Source organism: Calidris pugnax, unplaced genomic scaffold (assembly GCF_001431845.1).
Source record: "Calidris pugnax isolate Ruff unplaced genomic scaffold, ASM143184v1 scaffold20, whole genome shotgun sequence".
Taxonomy (NCBI): domain Eukaryota; kingdom Metazoa; phylum Chordata; class Aves; order Charadriiformes; family Scolopacidae; genus Calidris; species Calidris pugnax.
In genome coordinates this window covers 23,562,687-23,588,228 of record NW_015094510.1, presented here as the reverse complement: position 1 = coordinate 23,588,228, position 25,542 = coordinate 23,562,687, and the positions used below count along the sequence as shown (strand labels likewise).

Sequence of the window (25,542 nt, the reverse complement as noted above, 5' to 3'; positions counted from 1 at the left end):
TCACAACAGCCAAAATTTCTAAGAAAAATGTGTTGCAGCACTACAAAAGTGGATCGTGCAGACACAGGTTTTCAACCATCATGTGAATGTGCAGCCCAGCAAAGCCTGTCTCCAAAAATTCTGACCTCAAAGCTCTTCTTCAGTTATCTCTGCCGCCTTCTTCAGAAGGTGGCAAACTTTCCATCTAGAGATACATATAAACATACACCATACCTCTTTTCAGGTGTTTTGCAAAATATCCACTCCAAAGAGGGCTGGGGGTAGCTCTCTGATATGCACTCAATAGCATCCGATTTTTCCCTTTTCCTGAAATAGGGTTTGCCTGGTTTCTCTGTTCAAAATAAAGCACAGCTTTAGGAATGCTCAAATCACTTTGAAAGAGTGTTTTGCTCATTTCGTAGTACCCGAAGTTACAGAGCTGTAATTTGCTCCAGGAGGTTTCAGACTGAGGGAACAGAACATGATTCTGCCCTAGGGGTATTGCGGGTTGGTCTCATGAGTTTTTCAGCCCTGATTGCTAAATGCACAGCTTCCCTACCAAAGATCTGCCTGTATACACCAGAGGGTAATCCTGAGACTGATACTCAGAGGTGCTAATTTGCTGTGGTTGCTGTTCATTCAGGGAGCACAGACACCTTTCGAAATCACACCCCAAGCCCGTGGCCTTTGGTGGAGTACCTGTTGGGACTACAACGTCTCCACACAAAATGGGATCGTTGCATGCTACTCAGTCAGATCAGATACACCACGGAAAAACAATGGGTGATAATGACTTCTGATAACCAGCAGACTTCTCTATCCTGTATCTGTAACCCAGGGTGAAAAGGTTCCTCCACAACTCGCAGTCCCCTGAATCCTTCAGATGTAGACTTGGACCAAGCACAAAAAATTTAATGTATTAAAACTGCTAAAGGTTTGACTCGCAATGAAAAGCACTGAGTCTGGTTTAAAGGCATCCTACAATGAAATTAGAGCTTCCACACATTTTATTTAGGGTCACACTTCCATTGCCTACAAGGTGACATGGTAAGGTGAAACTAATACTTCTGGCTTTTTAATTTCTTTCTTCATTTACCTTTTATTAGCTGGACCTAGAAGTTTTTTTTCACCTATAGAGATTCACATCTCAGTTGAAGGGTTCACATCTAGCCTGGAGGATTTTATGAGAGATGTAATTATGATATTAGATTCACAGGAGCAAAGAGAACGCAATTCAAGCAATTGATATGAAAAAGATCTTTATCGAGATTGTTTCAAACTACTCTTGCTTGCACATGTAACAACTTTTTTTTTACATCTAAAGCCTAATTGATATAGTAGAGACGGTAATTTTTAATTAAAGATTTTATACCCTGTTCCCTAAATGAAGCTGTTAAAATTATAATTGAGATATGCAATAGGCCTTCAAATAAAACAAGGAGAGACTGGAGGTGACACTTCTCACTCTGAGAGAAAAAAAATCAAACAGAAAAAAATACTTCAAAAACAAATGAAGAGGGAATGAAAAATGTTGATTAGTCACAGTTTATTAAAAACAAGGCAAGTAATGATGTGTGCAATTAAACCTCTCTCTAGAATAGTTTGGTAATAACTTCGCCAGTTTGGATTGATGTTTTGCTTTCTTTTCTTTGAAATTTCTTTTATATTTTTTAATTTTATCTTTAAATTTGGCCCTTTCCAGACAAAATAATAAGGTATTTCTCTTCTGCTAAAAAAAAAATCATGTCAATGTGAGTAATTTTTTTTTTTTTGAGATGTTCTTGGTCAGCCCTGCTTAGAAACAGAAGCATGAACTTTGTTGCCTTTGCATCAGAGATGTCTCTTGTGTGGTCCTTGAGGAAATCCAATCAAATCTGCTCCCACTGTGAGTCTTTCAAAAAGTCACACCTCACATTTAGCATCATGAGCATTTAACAGTCCTTAAAATCTCAGCTTCTCAGGCACCCTTGCGCTAAGCAGCTGCAGTGCTGATGCGTTTTACCTTAAAACCCCATAAACAAGTAAAGGCTGGCACTGAAAAGAGAAGCTTGCTGCCTCTTGCTGCCCACAGAATTGCAAAAGGAAACGCTGTGACAGAAGTATAGAGACCCAGCGGTGGGCACAGGCAGAGAAGTGGCAGAGTGGGACAACGGGCAACTTTGGAGCACCAGAGACCAGAATATAAAAGGGACATCCTGATCTGGTCCTGATAACAGCCCAGCCAGCAACACCGAGAATAAATAGGTTACGATGCAAGCAAACAAATCTAGCCCAAGAGCTTTGAGAGCACACAAAAGCCACCCTCAATTTGTCTCTTTTGGCACAGAGGAGAATCTCTCATAGGGGAGAAGAGGGCTGCCACACATTTACATCTTTATTTCTTCATTTGCATGGTGCATTGACCAGTGAAAGCTGGCTCTCACGCAGTCTGTGGTTTTGACTTCAGTCTCTGAAGAAAGCCCCAAGTCCTATGCAAATCTAGCAAGATGCTTGAAATGCAGCACGCGAGAGCTTCCTTGCTCTAACTGAACTTGAGCCTCTCCCCTTGAACCTATTGATGGATTGACCCCATTCATCTGAGATATACTTACTTCGGATGAGAACAGGCACAACTATTGTGTAATTGCCAGTTTTACTTATGACCGAGAGGGTGTATTTTCCAGCTTGTGTTTCTTTTATTTGGGAAAAAGCCAAAGACGCAATGTATCTGTAAAAGAGAAAGTAAAACTGTCTTTGTTATCCAGAAGGTAATATGCAGCAGACACAATAAGATGTTAGCTCTTTATCTCTTGTGAAAATCCATCAGAGACACTAGTATTCATTATTTACATAGCACCCTTCAGCCTGAAGGGTTTTCATCCTGTGTCTTCCCTACACAAGCAGCACGTAGGAACTTACCACCACAGGTACCACATGCTTAATGCTGAGCATTAGGAAAGATGGACTTCCTGAGCTTAGGACAGCTGAGGAGGTCCACAGGGAAATGTTTTACCTATGATCCCATCCCACATGTTCTGCAGGGGGAGGCAATGACCCAGCCTCAGGTTCCAGCCCAGGTTTGGTCGTGAGAAAGATGGTCCTGTTGCTGGTGCTCTTTCTGAGCTGCAGTCTGACCCTAGCAAGTCACATAATTCTCCGTGTCTCAGTTTCTTGACTACCAAATCACAATATTTGCCTCACTTGCACACTGCAAAGCTCAGGTGAAAATCAAGAAAACCCCTTGAGAAATCCATGCACGATACTACCCAAATTAAAAGAACAAGCTTATTTCAAGCTATTCTGAGTTCAAGGTTCATATGCATACATGTGTCCAAATGACAATCAGCAACATGCTTCAGGGTGACAACAGTTAAGAAAGATTAGAAGATTTTAAAAGATATTGCATAACACAAAATTAAACACAAGCACGGACACAGCAAATATTCCATTTGCATTCTAAAAGAAATGATCTCTTAAAGGGTCTTTGATCCAGTGTATCCCTTGACTTACCGGTTCTCCGAGTCCAATGAAGGTTTACAATCTTTGCTCTCTTTAAAGAACCAAAGGCATGAAATGATCTCTGAAATGTTCATTATCACTCTTAATTCAATATCTTCAAACACATTAACTTCCACATTTTTAGTTGGTTCATAGATGTTGTCTGTTCCTTGAGAATTCAAATAACACCCAAGATCTTCCAAAATGTCAGAAATCTGCAACGCAAGGGACAGATCGTTGTGTATTTATTAGCAACTAGATTAATTTGCCTTTTTGTATTTAAATATTTTTAAAGGATGCTCATTTGGAAAAGCTTTCATAAATTAATAAAGCCTCATAATGCACAAATATGAATTCAAATTATATTGAAACAACACCTTCATCATATCTTCATTTTGTTTATTTTTGTTCATTTCTACTGCCAAACTTATTCATTAATATGTTGACTCCTACTGCACAAGGAAACACTATAGGATTCCTGTTGAATTAGTTAATTCTGTTCTCTAAGCAGACACCACAGAACAATTTTAGCCAGAAACATAATGATTTCCTTTAGTGATATAGGCTATTCTTTACTCTCATTTTTGTTTCCTTTCATGTAGAACCATAGGAAGACACAGAGCTATAATACAACCTTTCTGTTTGTGACCTCGAGGCAAAGGCAGGGCCAGAACATTGGTTTTTTTTTTCAGCATCTCACTGTTTGTCATTGCAGCATCTGGCTAGGCTGCTCCTCAGTAACTTGAGGGCTTTACTAGGTAGAAAACATTTGGGCTGGGTGCCTTCACACCTTGCATTTCCTCACCATTGCATACAGCTAAAGGAGAATTGCAAACAGAAGGAGAATATTCCACAGTCATTCTGGAAGCCATTGATGGATAAACGAGTCTCTAAGCTTTGCTGCAGCAAAAGGTGGCAAGTAAATAGCTCCATCAGAAGAGTAGCCCTAAATGTCTCCCTTACTTTGGTGGGTGAATTTTATAAGGTGTAAGTTTCTGAAAGGATGGAGTTCATTGCACCTTCTGCCCCATACTGTGCTTGGCCAGTAGGTTCTCATTCCTTGCTCCTTCCTTTTCCCTTTGCTTTGTCTGAAAAGTATTTAGATAACAGCCATATTCTGCCCTGTCAGATAAAAGGACAGCACAGCTTTGACAGGTACACCTTCATTTTTTATTTCAATTATTGGCTTATTTGTCCAGGAGTTAAAAATATTTCATAAGACTATCTTGAAAAAGAATGCTTAGGTAATATGTTAATTACAGGTCTCAGGTGCTTTATAATCTAGATGTACACCACCTCTTCTTGGCCTTCTGCCATTTCAAGTCAGAGGAGAAGAAAAAAATATATTGTATTTGATTGTCTATGCAATTTTGGTGTCTCAGTCAAGATTTAGATTGGGCAGGGACTCACAGGCTTTGGTGGTGGGAATAGAGGGTGGTGCAGCTTCCCCACCAGTCCCAGCAGCTGTGGCACACACACCCCATGGCAGGCCACCCGTTCACACCATGGCCTTGGCAATACGCTCTTAAGGCCACATAGTTTTTTACATTGATACATTTCCAACACTATTCATCAATATTGAGGTGTGCTGATGCGAGACAGCATCAAGGCAGCAATTAAAAACCAGTTTTATAGAAAACTGGTGCTTGAAACTGTATCTATTTACAGTTTCAAAGTATTTCCCTCTAACCTTCTGTAGTCATATTTGGCCTAACTTTGTTTGTCGGTGACACCCCCACAGTCTAAAGGTTTAGGGTGTTGTAGGATTCTGGGAAGGTGTTTCTGGAGTGGATAGGAATATTTTATAAACAACTTGTTCTCTGTTAGATTACCTTAGGAGATACCAGTGCCTCTGGTGTTCCTGAACCTTCATCCTTCTGGCTGATAAACACACATGTAATCTCAGATGTATTTTCATTCATTGCAGAAGTGAAAGTAACTGCTGTCAGAACAAGAACTGTAAAACAGAAATAGAAAACAAATGCAATCCTGTCTATCTCTCTGGTCAGGCATAATACTTAAAAAAAAATAAATGCAACGAAACTGTTGACAGATTACATCTTTTTAAAAAAGGCAAAAGGAATATGGACATATATCATGTGCGTCTCCAAACTCCACATTTGTGTCTTGGAAATGAGTGAAAGGACTATTCAGAGAACCTTTCAAAAGCACAGACACATCACACATTTAAGTATGTTCCATAATATTGCAGAAAATGCCTAAAGACAAAAGCTTGTATGTGTTATGGAGGCTCCTTTAGAAAACATTACAAAACACAGGCTCCCTCTTGCAGCTCACTCCTGCATCAGTGTCTCTGAAAGGGCCCTGCAGCACCAAACCCTGCAGCCACAGGCAAGCATTTGCCCATCGTGAGCTGGAGGATGATCATCCACCATCCCTCCCATTGGCACTAAGGAGGTGTCTGGGTTGGAAATGCTCCCCGAGCTCTCACTCCTGCACAGAGCAATGGCAAAATAGAGTCCCTCCCTTGTCTTTAGAACCTGTTTTCAGTTCATCCAAGGACATGGGCTCTAATCTTCCCTTTCCCTTCTCTCCAGGACAGGCTGTATTTGATCTGATGTACTGGAGGCTCTCCTGACCCTCCCTGATGTGGATTTGTGCACCCCAGCAGCTTGCAACCGAGAGCCAGGTTAGATGCATCTCCCCTTGAGCTGCCATTCTCAGTCTCATGCTCTTCCCCCTCTGGGAAGCAAAGGTGGTAGCAATTCCCACTCCTTTGAGGAAAGCAGATGCAGAAAGCAGAAGGCAAGGAAGAGTAAGCCCATGGTTTTCTCCTGCCCTCTCCCTCCTCCACTCCTCCCTGGCTCTGCCATGCACCAGAAGCCTCTATAGCCAGGGCAGCTCACTTCCCAGCTCCCAGCCCTGGCAGGAAGAGCAAACATCATTCTCCTTATGCATAAGGAAACAGTATGGAAAAGCTTCTGGTGCCTCAAAGGCATCATCTTTCCAAAATGCTTCATATGAGCTTTTCTGTAGGGACTGCAGCTTGAAAAGTCACCTTTTAGCCTTTAAGGATGTATATAGTAGCCATGCCTCCACCCCTGCACATAAACAAGAAAAACAGAAGTAAGACTGCACAACTGGCTGGGTGAAACATGTATGATTTCCATCAAGCCTCTAAAGCCAGTTCTCAACAGTACAAATAAGCACTGAATCATAAAATAACATTTCTTTCCTGGCGCCCTGGTGAATTTCTGCCCTCGGTTCTTGGTTTCTTGCTTTCATTTTTTTTTCCCTCAGCTCCTGAGACAGTTGAACATAAAGCAAAGTGCAGAGTTGAAAGGAGGAAAAAAGGTAAATATATCATGAAGTGCTTGAAGTATAAAAGTAATTAGACTATTTCTGCAGGTGATAGAAAGAGCAAAATTGGAAGAAGGAAGAAATGCATAAGAGTTGCTGCCATCTTGTCTTTGAGATTTGTGCCTTCTGGAGCTGCCTGAGATCTAAGTTGGCAACACTTTGACAACCTCTTCTGTGCCCGCTGGGCAAATGTGGATTAAGACTGTGTCCTCATTCAGGTTTCTAACAAACTCTTCTTTTAGGGTACCACCTTTCCACAGTATACAGAGGCAATGGTCTGCTTTTGCAGACCTCTGAGGAAAATCCTGTCTGTGTGTCTGTGACCCCCAGGAAAGGTGAACAGGACTTCTTTTTGGAGACATCTATCTCCTTCCATTGGCTATTAAGAAAATATTGGCACTTTTTGAGACCAGAGGGTAGCTGAAAGGCAAGAATCTACACCAAGCATCCTGAATTCCTCCCAGTCGATGCAAGACAGGTTTCCAGCCCTCCCAGTAGCCTTTCACCAAGTCCTTCTCTGCTCATCTTTCTCTACTTGTTTGTTCGTTGCCCATTTTCCCTCTCACCCTGGTCAAACCAGAGACCATCTGACAGGCTCACAGCCAGGGGCTTAGCTGGTGGAAACCCACCTACATCCACTGATTTCCACCTGAAAACACGACCTCAAAAGTTCAGCTCATTTGGCCTGGTGAGCATTCCCTTGCTTCAGCTTTCTGATCTGCAAGTAGTTTTAGCTTCTGCTCACACAAGCTGAGGCAATTCATCCCTGGCTTTACTCCACTGCACTCAGGTCGACTTGTCAGCAGGATGCCTAACGCCGCCGTTGGAAAGGGAAAGATGTATTTAAACACCAACAGGGAAAAGATTTGCAGCAAAGAACAGATGTAGCAACCAGACTGTGAGCGCGACATGCAAACGAGGTGTCTGATGAACTGGAACTGCATCTGTAAAGGACAGTATGTGGGAGTATATGCTGGAGGAGGGAGTAGGGAGCACCCTGGCACCCTCGTGTATAGGGAAAATTTGGGCTCTTTGTCTGTTAACTGCTACTGCATGTCACTGCTGTCCTCTGCCTTTATTCTTGTGAAATCCAGGCAGGTTTTGAGGGTAAGGAAGGCTATTTTGAACCTGAGATGATTCCAGCTGCTTTACAGTGAGAAAAAACAAGTGATGTGCTAGTCAGAAGTATTTACATGAGATGAGACAGGGTGGCCTAAACTTGTGTAGGTCTTCGAGAAATACATTACATTGACAAAATAGAAAATGAGAGCATGAATAAAACTTTCAGCAGAAGCAGAATCAAGAAAAGGAATACTGGGAAAATGGCAATGCTGTGATTTCACTGTCTTGATCTTTCAGCTTCTAGCTGGCCTGTTCTGGGACTGCTGTTATGGTCTGCAAGTCGGTCATCCTCCCAAAAGCCCAAAGTGGCAACTGCAGAGACTGAAAGCACTGGGTAAGGAATATCAAATATGTAGTGTGTATAATCATATTGTGTATTGCTGAACTGTAGTGAAGCTAGAATGGGAATAAATTGCTGCCTCTGAACAATGTTTGTTTGTGCCTGCTTTCCATCTTCATTATCTTTTTATAGGTTATACCAAAATAAATGCAGTAGGAGAAATCTTGTTCTCACACAAGTCAGACAAACCTCTAGTTGCCATAAACTGAGTCAGGGTTTCATCAAGATGTGTAGGCACATACATGGGAAAATGCCTGTACAAGTCAAAAAGTGGGCTTAGATCTAACAGTTCTTCTGTTAGATGTAACAGAAGAAAGGCTTGAATCTACTGGAGAGATATCAAACCAAGAAGCTATGTTTAAGCTAGTCAGCTATCAGATGGTTGACTAATGGAACTGCTTACGAAACTTTATTTTCAAATAGGGGATGACTAAAGTAGCCTTTGGAAAATTGGGAAAGCCATTCCAAAATATGTTGAAAGTCTGAGCTTATCAAAAGAGAATAGCTGAGGAACCAGAGCACTGTGAAGGATGGAGAAAAAAACCTTTCTCTTCACACCAAGGGATGCATTTTGTGTTTGTCTTCAGCTCATGCTGCTTAGTATTTTAAATAGCAGCCAGGCCTTAGACGTGTAACAATCCTCCACTCTGCTTTGCAGCTCAGGAGACTGAAATAGAACAATCTATTTTTTACTTCTTATTTGGTTTCTGACTGTTTTCTCTGGGTGAGGCTCTCTAGATCAACTTTCCAAAATTGTCTTCATGATTTGGGAAAGCAGAAGAAACCTTTTCTTTTTTTTTTTTTCTTTTTTTTTCTCTAGTTCTCCCACAGTCATGTGCTGCCAGAAACGTAAGGTTTTAAAAAATTACCAAAAATCTGTAAAACTGGTGACATGGATGAGCCTAATACTCAGGCATTAACTCTGAAAAAAACACGCCTTTACATGTGGCTGCCTTTTTCTCCATACTACCCCCAAAGTGATAGATCCTAAAGAGAGAATTTTACTCAACAGAAATATGACAAAAGTCAGAGGGAGACAGGCTATGCAGCAAGAACTGATCGTAAATTAATTCCTGTTTTTAACCTATATCTCACTCCTCTTCCATTGAACTTAACTGTTCTCCCTCCTCATCTTTTAGCATGCCTTCCGTCCTTGGTGTCTTCACCCTTCCAGCTTAAATAACTCTCAGCTTGCAAATAATGCAACCTGTGAATTTATTCTCACACGACAATGGAGCCAGAGGTGTTGCTCCATGTTGCAGAAGTATAACCCTGTTAGAACGAAGTTTAAAAAAGCAAGGTGGGTGACAAGACGCCTCTGTTGCAGCTCACGCTAATTGTGACTAGTTGTTGTAACAACGGATGGGGTATCTCTAGGTCAGGAGCAGTCACTTAGCTGGTCTTACCAGTTAATTACAACAAGCAACATGTGAACTGCTTTAATTATTTACAGTCATGTTCAAGCATGATTGAGATTTGAGATGAAAAAAAGAGCGTGGTAGGGTTTAGTGGAAAGGAACTGAGGCTTGAATCACTGCGCAGGAAAGCAGTGAGAAGAGGGGAGCAGGGGAGGCTGTGAGGTTTCGGAAAGTGCTTAATTAGGTTCTGCGTACCGAGCCAAAAACTAATTATAAGAGACAACACTGATATCACACAGCATTCTGGAACGTGACAGTCACCTCCCAGTTTTGTTTGCCGTCGCCCGCAACCCTCCGCCTGCATCGTTTTTCCTCCTGGATCCACGATTCCGCCCCCCCTCTCCATTTGTACCCCCTGATGCCGCTGAGGCTCCGGCTCTATCTTCCCGGGGCTCCCGGAGCTGCCCACGCCAACGCACCGGCGGGGAAGCGGGGCGGGCGGGGGCCGCCAGGGGGCGCTGCCGCTCCGCGCAGCCCCGCGTAGCCCCGCGCACCCCCGCGGCCCGCCCGCCGGGCTCTGCTCCGCCGGAGCTCGGACGGAGACACCGCTCGGCCCCGGGAAGCGCAGGGCAACTGGTGACGAACTCCACCAGTTTGGGTCTCGCGAAGGAGCTGCCCGGCTTGTTTTCATTCTTAGGAAACGACACGAGAAACAAGAAATCCTTGTAAATTCGTTCGTCCATTAATTAAATCGTTAACGATGGATAACCGATTTTTTTTTTTCTTCTTTTCTTCCACAGGGTCTCCAGCAAACATTTTCTGATTTTCTGTTAAAAGACAGAAAGCTTAAAAATACGGACCCTTTTCCAGGGAGATCCTACGGCCATCCCTGCATGGCTCAGAGAGGATTCTGACTCCACCTCGAGTACTGTGTCCAGTTTTGGGCCCCCCACCACAAAAAAGACATTGAGGTGCTGGAGTGGGTCCAGAGAAGGGCAACGAAGCTTGTGAGGGGTCTGGAGAGTAAGTCTTATGAGGAGAGGCTGAGGGAGCTGGGGTTGTTCAGTCTGAGGAAGAGGAGGCTGAGGGGAGACCTTATCGCTCTCTACAACTACCTGAAAGGAGGGTGTAGAGAGATGGGGGTCGGTCTCTTCTCCCAAGTTACAGATGATAGGACAAGGGGTAATGGGTTCAAGTTGCACCAGGGCAGATTTAGACTGGACATTAGGAAACAATTCTTCACAGAGAGAGTGGTTGGGCATTGGAACAGGCTGCCCAGGGAGGTGGTTGAGGCACCATCCCTGGCTGTGTTTAAGAACCGTTTAGATGTGGTGTTGGGGGATATGGTGTAGGGGAGAACTTTAGAGTAGGGTGGATGGCTGGACTCGGTAATCCCGAGGGTCTCTTCCAGCCTAGATAATTCTGTGATTCTGTGATTTTGAAAAAAAAATAAATTAAAAAGGTATTTTTTGCACAAGAACAACTCATGCATATACAGTAAAAACTTCCTACTCAGCAGAACATCTTCAAGTAGGTTGTGCCCCTATTTATTATACTGGTCTCAAAAGTGTTTCTTCTGAAGACATATTTAACCAGAACTTGTTGTCACAGCGAATAAGCATTTCTAATTCATCCAGTGCAAGTGCCAGCAAAGGGCTGTTTGATAACTTACTCACTTTATGATGTCAGCTTCTGTAGTAAAGCTACATTGCCTCTGCCTAAGAAACCCTTTCAATGTATGAGAAAGAAAGAAGTTTGCTCAATCTGCCTCAGGAACATCACTGCCAAGACTCGCCCACTCCAGCAGAGTTTGCCATGTGCAGCGGGGAAGATTCTGCCCACGAATTAATTTTTTTATTTTTCATTTTCCTCATCTTTTTCTCAATCTCCATTTTCAGGTCCCAGATGAAAACAGCTGCAAGGAATTTACTCTTTCACATTTTTTTGTGTATCTAACGACTTGGCCATCATTTCCAAGAATTTGTTCTCTGTCTTGTTATTTCCAAACATATTTTTGGCACAGATCTCAGCAAACTTCATCTTTTGGATACTATTATGCCTTTCAATGCTAGTGCCTTTCTTCTTTGAGGAGGACAGCCAGCAGCTCTGCCTATGGCTCACTGTAGCCAGCTTATAAATTTCATAGAGATTTTAAGACAGAATAATTGAGATGGCTGAAGGTTTCAAATCAGGAATTGCATTGAGGATGTATTTTACACTCCTCTGTCGGAAAATCAAACAAAACCTCCTCCAACAGATCGGGTAGCTGGGAGCCAGCAGAGCTACTCCTGCTTTTCTACTGCTGACAGGTATGTTTGCTTCAGTGCCTTATGTAGTAAAAATTAGCTAACGATGACACGAAGCACAGGCACATTCTCCACATGACACTATTACATACCAAATATTGACTACTTTTGCCATTGACTTTATTGCAGGCTCATAGTCAAGTCATGCTCTGTGATTCATACTGTGATTTCAGCAGTCGTTTAAGCCAGGATGGATAACTATCCACTTTGACTTCTTTATATATTGCTATCTTTGTTTAGAGTTTCTAATCATATACCTGCCCCCCTGAGTACCGGAGACTTGCTGTTCCTCTGGGAATGAGCTGCTGTTAGTGAGGGATCGTGTAAATTTATGAGCAGCTCAACCCCTTTAGCTGTTGCAGGCTTCTTTGCTAAATACAAACTGGCCCTAGCATTGTGTAGCTCCTTAATTTATAGATTTGCTTTGAAATCACCTTTTTGAGTTCCCAGTCTATGCCAATAACTCATGCTTTTTATCTGAAAAAAAAAATAAAAAATTTCACCTTAGCAGAAAGGAAATGCTGAAGGCTAAAGCAAGACATTTAGCTCCATTTTATCTCTCTGTTGTGCCTCTTGTTTTTTGTTTACCTGGGCTTGGGCGAGGAAGGACTGCAGGGTTGTATTCAAACCCTTATTTGCCTTTCATTTCACTAAGATAACTCTCCATCTACCTTCCCTGTGAGTCTGAGATAAAGGCACTGCTCAAACAGCTGAACTGTTATTTTGCTTGTTAGAATTCATTTTATCTGCTTTGCATGGGACTAGCTGGAGACAGCCCTTCCAGAGGTCCCCTGCACTGTGATCCCATGGTGTCTTCTCTGCTCAAGCTGGCGTTCACAGGGAGATCACCGAAATCCCTGCTACCCTACCCACAGCTTGTGCCATTCCAGCCACTTGTGATCCAGTTTACAAAGAATAACTGGGTCTGCTGAGGACACCTCTTTTGGGGAAGTGGCTGAAAAGTGGCTGAAAAGGCTACCATGGCACCCTTCCTCTTTCTGAGGAAGAATCTACATTGCGGCTGGTTCTTCTTCTGCTTCTTGCCCACATCTTATGTCCTCTCAAGGAAGCTGCTTCTTGGCTCCCGCATCACCCAGACCTTTCCACCCCACTAAGTATGGTGAACAATGGTATCCCTGGGGGTTTTGCCAGCAGGTAGAGGCCCTTCCCCTCTACTCAGAACTGGCGAGGACACACCTGAAGTCCTCTGTCCACTTATTGACTTCTCAGCATGAGAAAGAGAGGGACATACTGGAGAAAGTCCAGCCACGGGCCACAAAGATGATTAAGGGACTGTAGCATCTCTCCTATGAGGAAAGGCTGAGAAAGCTAGGACTGGAGAAGAGAAGGCTCACCAATGTGTGTAGATACCTGAAGACAGGGTGCACACAGGACGGAGTCAGGCTCTTTTCAGTGGTGCCCAATGTCAGGAACCAGAGGCAACAGGCACAGACTTTTTCACCGTGTGGGTGACTGAGCACTCGCAGTTTGCCCAGAGAGATGGTGGTCTCCACCCTCAAGGATATTAAAAAGCAGGGGTCCTGCACAGCTGGCTCTAGCTGGCCCTGCTTGAGCAGGGAGGTTGGACCAGATGCCACCTATACATCCCTTCCCCTTTCAAGCTTTCTGTGATTCTGTGAGCAAAGGAACAATTCTGTGGGCAAAGAAGTGTTGCTGTGATGCCACCACAGAGGTCCCCCACAAACCAGAAAGTGGCATTGGGCTGTCCTTATTCTTGGCTGTTCTGCAGAGGATGTTCACTCACAGGAATGGCATGTTTGTGCCATTAAAAAGCTAGATAGACAACCCTGAAGTGACGCAAACAGATTCATCTCACCTAATCACATGAGTAAGTTTGCTTTAACTAATTTTTTTTTTTGTTTTAAACTGCTCTGTGTTTAGGTACTTCAGCCTCATTAGATGACACACTCTAGCACTTCTGCTGACATCAGTAGAATTACTAACTTCTTGCAAGCAAGGGCTACTTTATTTAAGTACCCAAAAGGTAACCTCATCAACAAGGAGAAAAAGAGTGCCGGAAAGAGAAATGAGAAAAAAAAAGATGGTAGATAATGAAATCATACTACTTTTCATCCCAGTATTGTAAAACTTCCCTTTTAAATGAAAACAATGGTTTCCACAACTATGGTGTATTGCCCTTCCTTTCCTGGTAAAGGCAGTGAGGAGGGAACACAGAAGGCCTGAGTTATCTACGGGGAAAAGACAGACAGAAAGAGACAGAGTGGGAGAGAACAATTTTGCTACAAAATATGAAAGGCTAAAAATTAATACAAGGTATTTGATAAAAATGGTAATTGGTATTTGGTACTAAATTGGTAAAAATGAACAAAAAAACCCCCTAGTTGTTCTTATCTGTATCATTACGAGGTCAGCGTTAAAAAATAATTACAATTCCTAAGCAGTTGTACAAATATAAAATCCAACCTACTCCTTAAAGAGCACATTGTAACATTAGAACACTTTTCAAACCAGCCCTTGTATCTCACCCATTAGAAATCTTATCTACACAATTAAGCCTAGACTACAAAGAAAGGAGTAAATAATGTCTTGGTTTTACAACAGTAACAGAGCTAAATATCCAGGCGATAAGCTATCTTTTCTGCCTGTTTACCCTGTTCAGTTTTTTTCAGCAGTTTTTAAGGAAACATCTTAGAAAAATTAGGAATTTGGATGGGAAACGGGCACACAGCATTTATAAAGCTATCTGTCTGGCTGTGTTATCATCTTATTTCTCATGAAATATAGAGGAGAAAAGAGGAGTCTATCCTTCAAACACATCAGCATTTTTTAGGGTATTTTCTACCTTTGAAGGGTTACAGATTCTTTAAGCAAGCATTTTGCATCACGTTTCAGTTTAGAGTTCGATGTCATCTTCTTAAAAAATATTTCTATTAACAGCAACAGGGTTAAGCTATATGGGACATAAGGTCTTCCTGCCTATTTGAGAAATGCTGCTGTTTGTTGGCTCTGAACTGGGTTTTTTTTTGATCCCTGTTTTCCTTTTAAAAGTGTGTGATCACTGGGATTAAACAGTCCTTGTCCTATTCTAGTGCTACTATAAAAAAACTAAATTACTTTCTGCCTTACGGTCACCCGCTCCCGCTCTTCCCCGTTTTCGTTCCACAAATGTTTTACTGTCCAATTTCATTTCCACTGCTGTTTTCCGAACTTTTTCATCTCTGCCTTTCACAGCAAACATCTCCATGAAGATTTTCAGAAAACCTAACTCAACCCAATGACTCAAACCAGCTTCTCAGCTAACAGAGCAGAACCTGAAACGGGGGTGAGCGTATGCCATGAAGTTTTAGGTCTTTTGAAACTGCATTTTCAGAAACCTGTGAACAAGAGGTGCCCTGTACTGTATTATTTTTGTGTCATTATAGGAAGGGCTCTCGAAGGGGATACTGCAGAAGGACAGGATGCCTTGTTTTGCTGACAAACCTGCAGCTGCTGAGCAGACACAACATCACGCGTGGGGCAGAGACATGGGGGTGGCCCTGGCAGTCGGGCTGCACTCTGGGCATCTTTCAGCTTCTCAGTAGCTTGAAATACAGGTAACCTGAGGAATTTTCTGGAGAAAAAATGGGGAAAAGCATAGGGGGCCAAGCCTCAAAAGAAATAAAACACCATTAGTGTTAAGTTGCATTTGCTTCCTTTGGAAAACAACCCTTTTCCCGCACAATCCTTTCACCTTCAGGAATCTTCACATCAGAAGTGATATCTTATCTTCTGATCCATGAAATACATGCTGATGGATGACCATGAAAATATGTTCTGCTAGGCATGACTGTTTCCCTGGGTAAAGCAGACCATGTACTGGCCTTATCCCACATTCACAGCCGGCTTGCACCCAGGTTTTTGCATGTTTTGGGAAAGAGACTGTAGTCAGGATCAAACTTGATTCCCCCTGGGGTGCTCATTGATTTCACCTTCCTGCCAGTGGCAGGGCTCAGCGCCTGAACTTGCTTTGGAATGTTTGTCAGAGAGAAGAAGCCCATGTGTGGCTGGGAGATGGACAGATCCTGCAGGCTGCTGGGTCTCAAGCATATCTGGGGTACTCCCTACAAAGCAGAAGTGTGCTGGACCATCTCATATTTTCCTGGGTCTCCGCCACAGGAACGTAATGGCGGAGAACATGTGTTCTGTGAGGGGTTTTGCAACAGTATTGTCCTATAGTTTTTGTGCAATCAGACACACCACAATCTAATCCAGAGCTTGTTAGGGCCCCAGTTTGCAGTCATTGCTCATATAAAATTTCCTCCCAGTTGCCAGCCACGGGGAGATCTCAGTCAGCATCTCACAGCTTCATTTCTCTCAGGTTCCCCGAAACTGCAGGTAACTCCATGAACAGAGCTTAGTAAAAGAAGGTGCAACAAAAATAAAGGGAGCAAGAGCGGTTATTAAGGGAAAACTTCCCCTGGTGAGAAAGGTCACCGAAAGTCTCTGTTCATCACAAAATTCTCCAATTTGTAAAACATGAAACTATACTACTGCCTCAGTTCCCAGGCCCCATTCACCCTCCCACCTCATCCACTACAGCAAGCTTAATTGTATATTAGATAATGTTCTCTTTAACCACAAGCTCTTTCTTAGGACAACCAGAAAAAGTTCAGAAGATGAGGAATTGGAATACTGCTTTTAATATATATAGCTGTATTTACATATATATTGTGTTGTATATTTTTTTTCTAAAGTTCTTGGAATTACATTCCTTGTTGCTGGGGAACATTTATTTCCAGCAAATAACACAGGCAAAATGCTGTTTCTTCTCTGCAACTTTTGCCTATAATTTAAAGACAGACCTGGTGCCTTAAGTCTACAGATATTGTGGAGATTCTCCTCTAGGTGTTATTACACTTTAGCTTTTCTTTGCTGGTTAAGTGTTGCAGTTTCTGATGATTCTGGTTCATCATATGGAGACTGTCTGTGTGTCTGCACAACTTATTACTAGGTATTATCTCTAGACAGCAGATAGATTCTAAAAGGGAACACAAGCATTTTAAAGAAATTACATATAATCCATTAAACGCTTAACATTTTTTACATTAAAATTGTTTTTAAAGAGTGACCTACTAGAGAGAGACGCACGGAGCTAGCAGTTCTCAGGATTTCTGCTGTTGGCTATGCCTCTGACCCTTCAAATCCTAGCCAGTTTGTATACCCAAAAGCATTTGCTTTTTTCCCCTGTATCAGCTGGCCTTACAAGAAGTAACACTGCCTCCCTATATACCTCACCTTGACTAAATAATACCTCAACAGAAAGATCACCAGTCCTCCTGAAGGACAATCACACCTTGAGGCTCCTCTACCTTTTGCTCTCTGCAGAACTGTCCCTGAGCTGTGCTGAAGTCTATCCCTCACCTTTGGGCACCATCATATCCCAGATGCTAATCGTTTTTATTTACTTTGTTATGCAGTCTGCAAGACTAGCAAAGCTCAGTCAAGAAGAAAACACAGAAATCCCTCTTTGACAGGGTTTGCTTAGCAGTAGTATCAGCAGTCATGCAAAGCAGTAGATCATAAAATACTCATTTTCATTTTTACTCCACCTTCTTTTCAAATAGCTCACGTAGACTTTCAACCATGAATGAATAATATCTAACAATTGTTCTTTGAAGTAAATATTATTATCCCTGTATATGGAGCTGAAATCGGACTGCAGATTGTTAAATAACTTTTCCAGGTATGCATCAGGACTGCGTCAATCAGAAAAAAAACACACTCTCTTTTTGTTTCAGTCCTGGATTTTGAATCAGCAAGATCATGTTCGACAGGACAAGCCATTTATTTTAGAGCCAGAGAAAAATAGTTCCAGGCATTCGAGGTGGAAGAAAATGTTATTTCCTTTTCTCTTAACAGTTAAAACATTGGGATGATTTTCAGTAGAGGAAATCAAGCTTTAAAATACAAAACTCTTCACTTGAACAAAACAATAGATATTAATACCATGCCTCTTCTATTTAGATCATTGAAGAACAAAAACAAAACCTAGTAAGATACAGATGCATCGTTATGTTTCACTCCACCAAGCTATCTCATTCACAGATTATTTATCTGGGAAATTGCAGAGAGATTGTTTAAAGCTATGAGGTCAAGCTAGCATTAACGCCAGGAAACACATTTACATCAGGAAAAAGAAAACAAAAAATCATTTAAATACTTTTTGCCTTGAGTATGAAATATATCAGGTGCAGTGAGAGCAAAGGCCAGGCTGGGCTGGGAGAGAGCAGGGTGATGGGAGGGAGAAGAGCATCCCCAGAAGAGAGAAGAAAGGTGGGACAGAAAATAAGAGATATGGGAGAAAATGAATGGATAAGAAGCCAAAGGAGAAATGAAGCAAAGACATGAAGGGATGCAGTGAGAGACTGGGAGACAGAGAGGAAAGGGTCCAAGGAGTGGCACGAGGAGACCTTACCTGCCAGCTGAGATGGGCTTCCAGCGGGGTGGCCATGGGGCCCGCTCGCTGCCATGGCTGGCAGTGCCCTGCAGAGCCCCGGCGAGTGAAACGGAGCAGCGCAGGTGGTGCCTTAAGGGAGCACGTCACTGCCCACAGCGAAACCACTTCTTCAAAAGCGAGGGCCCAAGACCTGAGCCTGAAGGAAATGGCTGTGGGACAGGGAGAAGAGGGGCCTCTCTGGGGGTCTTCCTTCTGTCAGAGGATGTCTCCGCCAAGCTGAGCAGCTGCCTCTGCTCCAGTTGCTCAGTCCTCGCCTGGTGCTTTAGCCCTTCACTCACACTTCTACAAAAACATATTTTCTCGGGTAAATTTGGTGCAGCTGACTTTTTGCTGTCTCACCTCAAATCTTATTTTCGCAGCAGTTATAGTTTCTGCTTTCACGCACTGGCAGTCTGCATAATGTCTCTGGGTATCGATGAGGGGAAGAGCGGGCGGCGCTGCCAAGCTGAAGGGGCAGGCTCAAAATAAAATATCCAAATGAAGTTTGTGGGACACCATGGGAATACCCTGCTGCATCTGCCCGTCGCGGGCCGAGGGAGGTTTCCCGCGCTGGGTGAGCGCTCGGCCTGCTGGTGGCAGAGGACCTGCTGCTGTCACCACCAGGCAGGGGTTTGCGGTGTGGGGCTGTGTTTACTCAAGGGCGAACAGGGAACTAGCACGGGCTGCAGGAAGGTTCAAAACGAGCAGCAGCTGCTCTGAAGTCGTTTCGCAGATGACTTGTCTAGGGGATAAAAATAAAGGCCTCCAGGCACACCCTCAGATGTGGACATGGTCCGTCTGCCCTCAGTCTGTCCCCACTTGTCACCTCCCTTGGAGCGTGGCACTCCAGGACCTGCCACCTCCTCGCCTCCTAGTCACTAGTGTGCAGAGTGTGGACTAGCTGGCCCGCGGCTGAAGTAACTTGCCCCAGGGAGGGTGCCTGGTTTGTACCAGGACAGGACACCATGAGGGGCAGGCAGATCTCCCTAGCTTCCACCTCTGTGCGTTGCAGCAGAGGCAGAAAGTGGATCCAGTTCTAAGGGATAAGCTGGAGCATCTTCCCCAGGATTCCCCCAGGATATGCTGGGGGATTTTTATTATTCATTCACCTCTTCTATTTTCACTTGCTAGGGACGAGGCATCCATTCTGCAATTGTACAGAACCTGGACAAAAAGAATCCCTGAGCAAATAAATTCAATGTCAGTAAGGTGTTCTCATAAACCTACCAGAGATGATATCTCGATTTTTTTATTTCCCATCGATACCTGGTAAACAGCTTCTTTTGCATTAGGGAAGATTAATTAAAAATATAGATGGAGCAGAACTAGACTATCATACATAAAAGAAGCCATAGAAAATGTCCCAATGAGGGGAAATGGCATTGAGACCAGCATTTTTAGCAAAGATGAGCCCGTGACCTCTCACAAGAGTGCCTGAGAAATACAGACTGAGGCAATAGCATTGCACTCTGGTGCTGAAGACAAGTTTCTATGTGATGCAGTGCAAAGGAAGGAGCTGAAATGATAGGAAAACTAGGGAGGGATATATTTGCAAGGATGCAAAAAACAGGTAAGGAAGTATAGGATTCCACAGGCTGTAGAGAAATCATTGTAAACAAGGAAGTGCCATGCTGGCAACAAGCTTTCCTGGATGGCAGGTGGCTTTTTTTTCCACAAGCCTCACTATTACACAGTCCCAGCATGGATGAGTTTGGAAGGCACCTCTGGAGATTGCCTGGTCCAGCCCAGTGCTAAGCGCAATAAGCTAGCACAGGTTGCTCCAGACCACATCCAGTCTAGTTTTAAATATCTCCAAGGACGGAGACTCCACAACTTCTCCAGGCAATCTATTCAGTGCTCAACCATCCTCACGGTGAAAAAGTGTTTCCTGATGGTCAGAGGGAACCTCGTGTGTTTCAGTTTGTACCCATTGCCTCAGAGCCTGTCGCTGGGCACCGTACAGGCTCTGCCTTCTTTCCTCTCCCCCATCAGTCATGTATACACATTGATAACATCCCCCTGCGCCTTCTCTTCTCCATGCTGAACAGTTCCAGCCCTTTCACTCCCTCGTCACATTGGCAGATACCCCAATCTCTTAATCAACCTCATGGCTCTTCACTGGACTCACTCCATTAAGTCCATGTCTGTCTTGTACTTTTCCTGTATCCTTTTCAACATCACATCTACATACAGGTTTTTCCCTGAGAAACCAGGGGGTAGACAGTTTGTGCCTCTGTTCTGAAACCACCAGCAATCTACTCCAGTCACCTACTCTTCATGGGCAGTCAGGTGGCAAGGAGATGACATGTCCGAACACTTATACATATATACTGAAACATGGATGCTCATCCTTTGATTTAAAATTTGCAAGTGACCTAAGTCCTTTGTTTTCTCTTCTGTGATGCATTCATTGGAAGCTGCTGGGATTTCATTGAAGATATTTGGCCTTTTCTGTGGTTCAGACAAGGAGAAACAAACATTAACTTTCTTAATCATAAGTATGAGAATCTGTTGCTGGTGATTCAGCTGATCTGGTATCAGAAGTCTTAATGTACATGTGATGTTTTCATCTTAAAAGCTTCTGTGAAAGATGCCATCAGCCAGGATGGTTCATATCTACTGGATGTAGCCAACATAAATATATAAAATCTGGCATCTTAACTTATTCCTAAAAAGCCTGGACCTTGGAGGATGTTCAACAAATGTGTTATACACATGTATATGACAGTAAAGCATTCTTCTGAGCGAGCAAAGGTTTTTTGCCCCTATGGGAGAGTGGCCCTTGTTACCAAGTATTTTATCCAAGTTATGTCACATCATGGTTGGCTTTCACTCCAACAGTTATATAAAGTCAGCTGCAGCTGCCACACAGTAAGAAACTCTCTAGCTAAAGCATATGACTGGATTACCAGAACAGTGAGCCTAGACTTACGTTTTAGTGCTTGTACGAATATGAACTCTAGCCTAGAGCTATACCTCCCCTCCATAAATTATTAATGTAGGTGTTAGCATACATTATTAACGTAGGTGTTAGCTGGAGCACTTCAGGGTCAACTCCTGACTTGCTATTTGATTTGAATTCAAAACTTCACCAAGTCGGAATGAATTTCTTTTTGAATATGAATGGGAGTCCAGTTAGGAGCAACATTTGTTTTATTCCAGCTACTGTTATTAAAGACAACTGCCTAGCTAGGGACCCATGGGTATTGCCACAGCAGCTTGGTCCATTCAATCCAATATCCTGACACCCATATTAGTCATTCTTAAACACTTCAAAGGAAGATTAAAAAAAAACCTAATTTTGTGGGATAATCTCCTCAAGACTGGCAATTTCCCTTAGACTTCAGACAGCAATGGGTGTATATCCTGAATTATCAGGGTTTATTACTCTTCCTTCAACAACTAAATGAACAAATGCTAAATTCTTGTCTAATATGACTGTGGACTCTGACCATGCTTATATTTCTGTAAATCATGCTATTTTTTTTCTTAATGATATACTATAATGATAGACTTAAAGTTTAAATTCAGATTATGTGAAAAAAAAATTTAGAAGTATTTCCTTTGATCTGTTTCAATAATATTAAGCAAGGCCAGTTTTGTAAGTAGAGATATTATCTCTTAATAGACCAACTGGTACTGTTGAAAAAAAAAGAAGAGTTCAGGCATTACTTCTTCCAACTACTTGGTTAGTTTAACAAGATTCCTACCTACAAAACTTGTCTTGCCTATGCCTTAAAAATCACAGTTACAATAACTCTATACTTCAAAAAGTACTGCTATTCATTCGCATTATCTGATGCCAGCCTGCACTTCAGGATCTGTTTCCACTTGATTTAATAAACATGTTAATTTTAGGTCAACACAAAGAGAAACTGTCACTCTCAATAGCACACATGGCTTTCTCAACACTGGTTCAAATGTTAGGGGAGAGCTATTTGGCACTTGCGACCTGATTTGGCTAGAGGAAAGAGCTCTTGGCAGGGCTTTCCTTCTCAAGGATTTCATTTTTTCTCCTCTTCCCCCCCCATTTTTCATCTCATAATGCTTGGTTCTGCCTTTCTGTAAGAGCTCATAAAAACTCTGTCACTTGGCTATGGCTGCATGCATGCATACAGGAGTATTTCCCCATTTCTGGGTCGAAAAGTACACCATGGTTATGACTTGACTAGAAAGTGGGACAAGACCCAGGGGCATCTATGTGTTTCTCCTTCATCTTGCTCCCTGGATCTCATGCAAAGTAAATCTGGGTACACGTCCAGGAGAGGAGCAGCAGCATGCTCCATATAGATTCAATTATCAGGGGATCTAGTTGTGGGGGGAAAAAAAATAAGATGACATCATCAGTCACTACTCTGCAGGAATGCCCACTAAATCTCTGTGCACTGCACGAGGCAGCAGAGCGAGTTCAAGCAGAAAGCGAGTGGCCAGCAGGACTCCTCAAGTGCTCTGCCTGACCAGCGGGAACAGGCAATGGAATAAAATTCTGGAGGTTATGATTAATAAGAAAGCATCAGGCTCCCAGATGGACACTCAGTAGCTGCAAGTCAAACCTTCAGTCAGCCCTTATGTACAGTTAGAACTGAAGAGACAGAAGCGAGAGCTTGCCAGAGCCACAAAAAGAAGCTCATGCCATCTTGAGCCTCTTCCCATTATTGGCTCTGCTCTGCTGGACAAGAGAATGTAGAAAAGATGAGGGATGCTTCCAAGCTGGAAGTGCCTGTGAGGGAGAACCCAAGCACCCTTGGCACCATTCCGCTATTGCTATGTTCTCATTGCAATCCGGGCACTCTGGCTGGCAGGATCACGTGCCGCTGCCCAGTCCGCTATCTCAGCTCTTCCCGCATCCAGCAGGAATGTTTTCAACCTGAGCTGCAGCATGCAGGCAGAAAAAAATGTGGGTTGTGTATATACAAGCCCATTTGTGTCCTTGTTCCCAACCCCGCTGGGTCCATGTAATATTAGACATATGCGTGGATCAGCAAAAGAGCTGTGGGAAAAGCAGAGTCACAAACTTGAAAACACTGGTTAGAATACACTTCAGCGATGGGAGTGGCTACACAATTGAAGTCTTTGCTTGGAAGAATTTATTTCATGTTCAACCAGTTTACCCAGAAAAGGTATTTCCCTACATGTATCATGAAATCTCTTGTAAGATAACTTGATACTATTAAATCCACAGTACTAAAGCTCCGGATAAAAGATCCGCAGGGCTTGGGAAAGCTCTGGGTGAAAGCTGAGATTTTTCTTCTCCCTTTATTAACATCTTTCTGTGGTCCCTTCCAACCTCCTCACACATACATATAACCTGGCTATTCAGTCTGGCCTTTCTGGAGGGAAGGGAATGCTTTTTCCAGGGGACATAAACTCTGGAATGAGAGGTGGCAAACAGACTGCTGGTAACAGGGCTTCAGCAGGTGATATTGGGGTCCCCTTTGCCCTCACGCCCGGTATTACCTCAACACAACATCTTCCACCTCCCTTTCCCCTCTACGAGCCCACACACCCCAAAGGCCCCATCTGCCCAAGACCTCTGCCCTGTGCTGGCATCTTCCCAGGGCATGGATGAGCAGGGTAAAGGGACAGAAAACAACGTGCTCCCATAACACTAATGATAGGGGGCTGAGCGACACACAGCTAAGTTGCTGTGGGCACCTCAGCCAAAGCAGCTGGGACCATCTCTGATGCACGAACTCAACAGATTGTGGTTATCTAAGAAGGCATAGGTCGAGACTGAAACATTTTTGGTGGTCGAGGCATTTATGAGGGCTTCCCTGCGAAGTCTCCTGCGGTTTGTGCCTGAGCTCCAACCTGGAGAATTTAATGGAAAAAACAACAGGGTATTTCCACCCTTTTGCCCACTTTTCTAAACTTGCAGCAACACAGAAACTGAGCTCTTCACCAGGCAGTTGAAAGGAAACAAAAGGCTGAAAATTGTTTGGGAATGCCAGAAATAATACCCTTCATCTTGCTTTCTTGGGATACCAGGCTAGGACTTGAGCCCTGATTCTTATATTCTTGCTCTCCTTTAGTTTTCTGTCCAACCTTTTTTTTGCTGAGCAACCACCTTTTTTCCCCCAGCTGGCTCCTAACCTTGGAGAAGCCACGCTTCTGACTGCAAAAGTGTTGACCTTGAGATTTCAGCTCAAGGCAAGCCTACTTCATGAAGTCTTTAAAGACTTTATCTGAGGAAGAAAGACTTTGATTTGTTCCAAAGTGACATTTAAAAGCTCACTCATTATTTTTTTTTATATTTCTTGTTGCACAAACTGTCAAAGCATCTTGGAGGCAGGCCCCGATTTTCTTTTCGCTTTTAGTAAGAGAGAAGAGTATGATAGACAAAAAACCAATCTTAATTCTACAGTAAATGTTTTTCTTACCAAAATAATGTCAAGCCTGCTGTTAACATATGATGGTTTTCCCACTATATACATCATTTCAGTGAGCGCACCACAAGCTATGCCAACAATTTGGTTGAGGAAAAATAAAGTAAGATGTTGAATAGCTCAGCGAGTGAGTCACTGAAAATTCACATAAAATTCTCCACGCTCAAGGGAAAACACTTCAAACATCCCCCTAAAAACGGCGAGCCCGCCGATGCGGCTCCTGGGGAGGGAGAATCCCTCAGGCTGTGTGATCACCCAGCAGGCAGGGAACAGTGGAGGGGCTGCCCTGGGTTTTCCAGCGGCAAGGGGGTACCTGACTTTATTTGGGGGGGGGGGAATCGGTTGAGAGGCTGCTGGGAGCGCCGGTGGTCTGAGCTCCCCGCCCCGGGAGGGGGGAAGAGGCAAGAGACCCGGCCTGACAGCACAGGAGGGAGCCCAGCGGCCCCGGGACCGAGCTCTGAATCGCCCCCCCCACTCCGAGGGGAGGGCCGGGCGGCGGGGGCGTCCCCCGCCCCTGCCGTTCGCCCCGTCGAGTCGGCCGTTAACGGCTGCCTGTCCCCGCGCCGCACGCTTAACGCCCGCCCGCACTCCGCCAAGCCGGTTGGACGTTCGTCCTGCTCCGCACACGGCCCCCGGCCTCCCCCGCCCCGCCGGACACCGTGTTTGGGGCCGCCTGAGGCGGCTTCCTCCTCCGCCTCCTCCTCCTCCTCCTCATCCTCAGCCCCGAGCGGGGCGGCTCGGCCGGGCCCGGCCCGGCGGCGCTACCCATCATGCCCCGCGCCGGCGCAGGCGCGCC

General features: G+C 43.8%; 1 protein-coding gene across 1 annotated transcript in view; it reads right to left on the bottom strand.

Moving 5' to 3' along the window:
- FLT3 (fms-related tyrosine kinase 3) overlaps nucleotides 1-18,394 on the bottom strand; it is a 44,054-nt gene extending 25,660 nt beyond the window's left edge. Inside the window, exons 1-5 of the mRNA XM_014965748.1 lie at nucleotides 18,340-18,394; nucleotides 5,289-5,413; nucleotides 3,469-3,671; nucleotides 2,571-2,686; nucleotides 214-331 (exon numbers count right to left, since the gene is read on the bottom strand). Of these exons, the coding sequence (XP_014821234.1) occupies nucleotides 214-331; nucleotides 2,571-2,686; nucleotides 3,469-3,671; nucleotides 5,289-5,413; nucleotides 18,340-18,394 (617 nt within the window). The remainder of the gene's footprint in view (nucleotides 1-213; nucleotides 332-2,570; nucleotides 2,687-3,468; nucleotides 3,672-5,288; nucleotides 5,414-18,339) is intronic.
- Nucleotides 18,395-25,542: the final 7,148 nt, after the last annotated feature.